We start from the raw sequence: 8655 nt of genomic DNA, 5'->3' as shown, positions 1-8655 counted from the left end.
AAATCAGGAAAGTTGACGATTAAAATTGATGACCACAGTGGGAGTGGAAGCAGAAAAACTTTCCACATTTTTTCCTTTTGTCACTGGAAAATTACTTTTCAAAGGTACAATAATATTGCATTTTTTGTATGTTTTCACATTTGGTTAAAGTTAGGTTAAGGGAAAGTTATGTCAGGATGCATCCATAATGGAATATGTTTTTGAGGATAATTTTGTATTGACAGAGGTGTAGACATAGGCTGGTGCATGTAGGGATGCGTAGGCTTATGTAAATGGGTTTAGGCTTCCTAATTTGCATAAAATTTTGCTATCTGTTGTGCACTGTGGGTAATTTGCTTATTTATATTTACTTCAGAAAGTAACCTTCTTGTATTAAAAAAAAATCTTGTTTAATATGATCATTTGCTGTGGGCTACTTGGTAAAGATTAATGATGAAAACAATTTCTAAATTTCTTCATAATCCAAGCTGCACACAACCATTTTGGATAGCTTACCATTAAATGGTTACTTCTTTCTATGTCTACTGCAGCCAGGTTGGTGCAGACAGAATGGCAACACTGCTAAGTCTACACTGATAGGACCCTCGTAGGTTAGGTTAGGTTGCCCAGGTAAGACCATTTTCAGAGGTTTGAGAATAAACTGAACAACTTTTGTTCTACAGCAATTGTTGACTTGACTTTTGCACTATCAGATATAGTATAACCATTAGTCTTCGTTCTATATCCTACCCTATGGTTGTTTATGCTGTTTAGGTTAGTTTGAAGCCTTCCTTGCCTCCAGCCACAGTGGCACAGATAAAGTGGATGACATGTAATGATGGAAATCCTTCATGAAAATTAATGGCAGTATCCTTGTAATTGGTAAACTGGAGAAACAAGCTGGTTTTCATTTTATCAAGATATGAAGTTAGCCACTCAAAGTTGTGGTTGTCTATGATCGAGTATGTGTGTACATAAACATCAATCAGATGATTCTAGATGCATATGATGATGCAAGAGGGGAAAGGGATGTAGCTCCCCTTGTTTTGCATTTGAAATGCAACATTTCTCCCTTGTAAAAGTTATGCACTTGCTTTAGCTGATAATGCACATGTTGCCATAAAACTTAATAGTGTTCTTTTGTATTTAGCCAGCAAATAACCAGGATTATTAAGATAATGTTTATGTAAGTTGCACCATGTTGAGCATGCATGTGGTTGCAATTGTACCATCATCTGTAGGATAAGATGTGCAATAGGCTATTCTTTCATGAGTTTTATGAAAATGTCAAATCTCAAGTTAATTGCCACTTAGCCTATGTTTTGAATGTAAAACCAGGCTAACTGTGCTGTGTAGCATTTAATTTAGGCAATAGGCAAGAGTGCAGTATAGCCAAGGCTGAGGACCACACAGAAATGAGTTCTAGACAGGAGTGAACTATAGTTAAGAACCAGTTCTAGAAGGGATCAGTCATGAAAGAAACCCAACTAGGAGCAAGATGCTTGCTTTAACAATACTGTATATCCAGCTACTGCAATACACTAAGAAGTAGGGTATTAAGGACCCCTTGGGAGTCACACTTTCCGTTTCACAACCTTAACCTCAGGATAAAGTTCCGTCATTCTTCGACCCCAAGTGCCAATTCCAGCTAAGAATAGGCCTAAGATTATTGTTTCTTATACTTTTGTTGCTTAGCCTAGGTCAAGGTTACAACTGATATGTGCAGTCTTGCAGTGGTAGCCTCCGAATGTAAAACAGAAATACTGACATCAATATGTAACAGTAGGCCTAGGCTAGTTACAAGTAAAATTAGCCTGTTGGACTATAGCTGCTTGACAGTTTACGTGAAAATCAGTTACTTTTATCAGAATTTAGACTAAGTTAAATATGTACTCACCATTATGACTATATTCAAAAATTAGATAAGCTATCAAAAGTGATTTATGAATAATATGGTTCATATTGTAGATCCAGGCGTTCATTCTTGTTTTGCTTACATCTTTCGCGATAGTTGTGGTGGAGGGGATTTGTTTACATCAAGTTCATGTTGGTTGTTTGGTCAAGGTCTTGCCTCTGTTACGGCTCCAAAACTTTGCCCGGTTAAACTCCCCCGTTAAGTTTTTCTATTCTATTTACTATACAAAATCTACAATTTCAGCAGTTTCTCACTATCTGATATTTCATGCATTTCTCATACTATTTCCGCATACCCTTATATTAAGTCTCACCATTTTCCTCTTCATGGCATTTCCAATGCCTTTTCCCATGCTCCTTGAATTCATGATGATTAGTTTTTTGTTCGGTAACTTTTCATCCATAATTCTCTCTGTCACAGATGTTCTTCAAAATAGCTGTAACGTTTTCGTTGTTTCTCATAATTGCACATATTCCTTCATAATTCAGTTCTTTATAGCTTTTGAGTTTCTGAGTCGATTGAAGAAATTTCATTATTCCCTGCTGAAGAGAAGATGAAGAATGGCTCATTTACGCCATTTTTCCTTATGTAACATTGTTTTTTTATGTGTGCCCTTTCCATTGTTTGAATAAAATTTATTTGATCCTTATTTGATCCGTAAATAATATAATTATTTCCTTCATTTTATACTTTCTATCTTTTATTTTTCCTTTTTTAAAGGGAAATTTATTCCTTGTAATGACTCATCTTAGTTTCCAAACATTCATTTGTTTGTGTATTGAATTCATTATCATGTCTCCCAATATGGTATGTAAGGAGTCACCGTTCTGTAATGCATTAAAATTTGGTTCTCTAATGAACCTGTAAAGTCCCCGCTCAACGCGTTCTCTGTAGAGAACATCCCGTTTTCTGCGGTGTCTTCACATCGACCTAAGGTCAATCAGAATATATATTCATCACCATAATTGTAAATTGTATATTTGTTGTCTTTCTAAACAATCATGCTCCATGTACAAGTAACGAGTTATTTATGTTATGTGTCAGACATTATTGATCAATATGTTTTCTGTATGAACCAGTCCTGTTTTTGTAAGAAATTAGTTTGACCTCAGGTCACCTGTAAATCTTTGTACCAGCGGTCTCTGCAAAGTACGCAGATGTCCGCATCCCGCTTTATAAGCAGCTCGCTTCATCAATAAAACTCTCACAGACTCATCATCAACATAAAGTTACGGGCTGCTCTAGGAGCAAGAGCCCGTGTTGGCACAAGGCCAGCTAAATCTAAAACAACAACAATCAATAAACCAGCAGTATTTGTCTTCCTGCTCATTATTACGGCGCTCTAACAAAGCATTTGGCCGTTAACCGACCCTTGTCGGCAGGTCGTGAGCGTCATTAGCTGACCCACATGGCACACTCCCCCAGCATGTATTGGCGTGAGTATTCCCTCACACTCCAAGTGAGAGTGCGAAATGAGCATGGATGCAGACATTCCCAACCACATACAGATTACCACAAACCTCTTGAGGCAGACACCTCCCTCTCGCAACCCCCTCCCAGGCGCACCTCCACACCGGTACCACCGCCCCACACGATGACCCCCTGACGGACCTTTCCTTGTACTGGAAAGAAACAAGAAGGCATTCTGAATATCCATCCATGGGCGGGAAGACTGGGCATCAATAGATCGTCTCAAACCCGCATTCCTGGAGGAGGGCAACAGAGGCGGACCCCAAAACCTTCCGCAGGATGTGGCAGCCCCTTGGACAACCCCGGGTGCAGGAAGGAGGTGTGCGTGTCCCTGGAAAACCCAGAAACCGGACAGAAAGGCACCCCAACAAACCGCTGCAGAGGACAACGGGGAAGGCGACCACTTTCTCCAATTGACATCAAGAAAGCGAGGCCCCCTTCGTCGCCCCAGCAGATACCTAGTTTGATCAGACGTTGCCTCCGTCTTGTTGGTGGGGGGAGTATTGTAAAGTCCCCGCTCAACGTGTTCTCTGTAGAGAACATCCCGTTTTCTGCAGTTCCTTCACATCGACCTAAGGTCGATCAGAATATGTATTTATCACCATAATTGCAAATTGTATATTTGTTGTCTTTCTAAACAGTCATGCTTTATGTACAAGTAACGAGTTATTTATGTTATGTGTCAGACATTATTGATCACTATGTTTTCTGTATGATCTGTCCTGTTTTTGTAAGAAATTAGTTTGACCTCAGGTCACCTGTAAATCTTTGTACCAGCGGTCTCTGCGAAGTACTCAGACATCCCCATCCTGCTTTATAAGCAGCTCGCTTCATCAACAAACCAGCAGTACTTGTCTTCCTGCTCATTATTTTGCACCTCTCTCACAAACCTTGCAGTTCTGGAAAATAGGCAGAAAACAGTACATCCTATTTTCATCGCCTATATGGAAGGTTCCCATACTCCTGTTTTTGTCCTTATTCCCCCATACTCCTGTCTCTGTGTCCTTTTCTACCATGGCTGCTAGTTCGTATCTGTCTTTTTAAGTTTTTTTATTCTCCTATAGTATACTTCATAGCTATTCTTTACACAATGTCTTCTATCTCTACTCTTTACAAACTTATATATTTCTCTCACAATTCGTTCTCTTATCTAACACTCGTATGCCCCTCCAAGTAAACGTTTCTAATACTTGGTGAACTCATCATTCCTCCAACAGATAAATGATCTTTTTTCACTCTTGTTTCCGTAGTGTACATTATTCTTGTTCCATAAAATATAGATGGAAATATCATGCATTTTAAGAGGGCCTTCCCTGCTTATTACTTTCGTAATCAGTTCTACAGATCTTAAACATCTTGTTTCCCCTTCTTTCTTTGTGCCATGCATAGGTTCTTTTCATGTTTCCATAATTGCCCTTAAATACGTTATGTTCTCAAAGATTCCAATTTCATGTATTGCCTCTCACTTGTCTGGAATACCTCTCTCCTGGTTTATTGCTAATGCGCCATATTTGCAGATCTTAGATATTTGCATTTCTTGTAATCTGTTAGCGACAGCTGTTGCTAAGACCTGTATGGAAAATTTCTCACGTAGTAAAAATTTAAGTCTTAGGGTTTCCCTTATCCATTCTTTTTTTTTTTTTACGTGAGTTGTTAATTCCTGGAGAACTACACGATCCATAAGCTCTCTTGTAATCTTCTTTTGTCCTTCTTGTTCCGTTCCATAAGTACGTTTCGGGTTTTATATTAGCTAGTATCTGTTCTATTATGTGTACAGTATATGAACATTTTAATTTTTTCCTAATTTTTTTTTTCTTTTTGCATTGTACCTTAACGACCGAGGTCCATTGGCAGATATGAGGACTAGTTTGTTTCCGAAGTTATTACTACCAATCTGCCTGAGAATGTACGATGAAAAAGCATTGAAGGAATTTAATACTCTCATACTAACAAAACATACTGAAACCACGAAGAGAGAAGAAAATTATCCATTAAACAAGTATCCCGTACCGAAAGTGCATTCCACTCTTCAATACTGTCTGTGAAATCTGCGAAGGAGAGCAAGCAGCCCACAAGCGAAACTTGAGAGAAAATTGAAGACATTCACTGAAAATTGCTACCAGACAAAAAAGGCGAGGAAAGACCGTGTGGTGAATGTGCTTAGTAAAAATGTTAGTAGGAAAAGTCGTGAGCATTACTGGTTATGGGTACTCATTGCTTTTGTCTTTACAAAAATCTAGCGTTCTTCCATATCATCTTTTTGATACTGTCAAAGATCATATTTATTTGGAATTAAAATTTCGCAGTAAGATTAATTTCCCCAAACGGTTTAGGAATGCGTCGACTGAACTGAGAAATGGTAAAACCATCCATATAACTGAAGTCCATACGGTATTCGTGTAATTTCCTGGAAATAAGACTGCATTTCAGTGTTGTTCCTAAAGCTTTTTATAACCAATAAGATCAAGACATCCTGAACTTACGATTTTTCCAGTTGATTTGAAATATTGGGTTGGCTAAGTTTATTATCTGAATGGGTTCCTTTCTGTCCAGCTAACTGTCATTTACCCTCAATGTTCCCATTAATATGTCACATTTCAGTAGATTAACACAATAATGTATGAAGATTTGCTTTATTAAATGTTAAGAAAATTCTGTTTTTAGATGAGAAAACTGAAAATTCTGCATACAATGTTTTATATTCAAGAATGCGTGGTGCAGTAGACAAATGATACTGTCCGTCGGCAAGGTTGGGCCTACATAGTGCGGTTGTCCAACTCTCTTTTAACTAATTTTATTTTCAAGATTGTAGGGTACTATAGGCACTATCATTTTGTCTGTTTTATTTCTATATTCAGTAGTAGTTAGGTCATTGGAGGAACATTTACAGTTGCTGGGTTAGAAATTATTCCTTAGATTACAGCGTAAAAAACGAAGAGGCCAGTTGCAAGAGAATGGAAGAAAATAGTCAATCTTGAGGAATTTCACTTTTGACCGTAATTCTAAAATTGGTCAAAATATTGTTCTTTCACCCTACGGAAGGTCACATTTCCCTATTTTAGGTTTTGGAAAATTTCTTGAGCCACAAAGGTTGCCACTATTAGGTTAGGTTGACTGTCTTTATGAAACTTAAAAGTACAGAGGAATAAATCAAAGAACTTGTGGTGTTGTGATAGTTTATTTTTACTGTGAAAGAACATATTGCACATTTCAGTAAGAAATTTCAACAGTATTCCTCTCCTAAAGAAAAAGAGAAGAAGGACTCAAAATATCGAAGAACATTTCCCGTTAATCATAATTTTGGAGATGTTTACTTGATGTCTGTGATTTAATTGAATTGTGAGAAAATTACGGATTTTTTAATGTTTTAAAAATTCTAATGCTAGTGATTTGAGAAAAGATAATATCATGGTAATTAATGCCCTCCGAGGAAAATTAATAAATTTCAACTCGTGAGGATTTTGATAAGAGCTAAGGATGATTATATGAAAATATATGGTGTAGACCTAGCATATCACAGAAAGTGTAAAAGTTGCAGTTAATTTGATTCTTTTGGAACAATTGGATTTTTACATGGACTAAGATATTCTGGTTTCACGTTGGGGTGTTTTAAAATTCTGCATGTTGAAGTGAGCAACATGATATTCTCAGATTAAAAACACAATATCATCAGTTTTAAGTTCTTATGTGCTGAAAAATGGCCAGTGAAATGATACAGAAATTTATCTTGCATGGTACTAAACACCAGAGCTTTCTATGTAGGCTATCGTGAGTTGATAGAGAGTTTTTGCGTCGACAATGCAATGACTTACAGAGCTCTTAATGTTGCCCAGAATAAGATTCACAATGATAATGAGGGATTCTGTGTTGGAGTTTCATTTTTTTCCGCCTCTTCTTTTTTTTTCATTTGCATTTTAAAATGCAAAGTAACGCACTTGTTTTAGTTTGTTTACTTTTAATATTTTATCTTTTTCTGAGCAATGTCTTTTTTCTCATTTAATCTTGAACCCTTTTAAAACTTGCAGATTAAAGGGTTGCAAGGACAGTAACTCTTAAAAATTACAAAATGCATCTTGAGTATTTTTATCTACACTTCTGTTCTTTACTTGAAGTCATAAGGCATGTAGAGTGTAAAATTCCTTGGTTATTCACAATGCAATTAGGGTTACTGTTCTACTACGTTTTCCGCATGTGTACACAACAACTCTGAAAACCTAACATTCTTGGTACCTGAAAAGACCATTCATGTGACCTCCAGAAATTGTGTTTACGTAAAAATCACCCAGAGGTAAGAAAAGCAGAAGATCAGAAGGACAATCGGTCCCACGATGCTTCTCACGGTGACCAGGAACATGTCACCCGAGGAAACCAACTTTTTGAGCCTCGCAGATATTCCAGGAGGAGCTTTAAAAAAGGACCTGTTACCATTCTCAGTACTAACGGAAACAACGCCGTTACTATTGAACTTCTCGGCGAAGACGTGGATGACAATGATGACGAAGAGGAAGATCGTGCAGAAGAAGAACCACATGTCGATTTGCTTCACATAGGCCGTCTGGGGTAGCGATGAAGAAGTTTGGTTGAAGAAAGTGTACAACACCAGTAAAGTGGTAAGAGCTACTTGGAGACGCACCTTAGAAAAAGAAAGAGGTTTTCATTGAAATTATGAGCGTATAATTGTATCACTTTTAAACGGGCTGTTCGCTGAGCAATGGACCGTGCTGGCATAAGGATAGCCCGACCTACAAGAAAGTATAGTAATATTAAGAGAGGTACGTTACTCTTTAAAGGATCATAATATGCTCACCTGACTAAACGGACAACTTTAATCAGTTTCAGAATGTGTCCGTAACTGACATTTTTTAAAGGGGTTTGAAATGAATAACTAAAATAAGTGCATGAGTGTTGAATTTCTACACACCTAAGCCATGGTGCGACTCCTTTTGTTCAGTGCTGACTAGAACTCGATGTAGTTGTTTTACGCATTTTCATTTGCAGGTGACTTAAGTAAAATTATGGTGTTATTTAAGTCAAGGAAGTGACATTTCTGTATTCACTGTGTGTGTAAGATCATGTTTTCTTGAACTTACTTCAAGCAACTGGAGTTCAACATACAATGTGACATAGCCAATCGCAAGCAGCATGATAGACGGAAGATATATTGACAGCACAATTAAGGTGTATCTTCTTGTTAGCGTGAAACCCACCTGGAAGGAACAGCATTTTATATATTTAATCTATGAATGAACCGCTAGATAACAGTACCATATTTAGAACTATATGTGCTATTC

At 37.4% G+C, this 8655-nt stretch overlaps 1 protein-coding gene across 1 annotated transcript in view; it reads right to left on the bottom strand.

Annotated features, from left to right (window-relative positions):
- Positions 1-2031, bottom strand: part of LOC136852591 (tectonic-2-like) — a 25924-nt gene extending 23893 nt beyond the window's left edge. Inside the window, exon 1 of the mRNA XM_067127452.1 lies at positions 1877-2031. Within this exon, the coding sequence (XP_066983553.1) occupies positions 1877-1961 (85 nt within the window). The 5' untranslated portion in view covers positions 1962-2031. The remainder of the gene's footprint in view (positions 1-1876) is intronic.
- Positions 2032-8655: the final 6624 nt, after the last annotated feature.

This window comes from Macrobrachium rosenbergii, chromosome 3 (genome assembly GCF_040412425.1).
Source record: "Macrobrachium rosenbergii isolate ZJJX-2024 chromosome 3, ASM4041242v1, whole genome shotgun sequence".
Taxonomy (NCBI): Eukaryota; Metazoa; Arthropoda; class Malacostraca; order Decapoda; family Palaemonidae; genus Macrobrachium; species Macrobrachium rosenbergii.
Note: the sequence above shows the minus strand (reverse complement) of the source record. Positions and strands in the feature narration are given on the sequence as shown.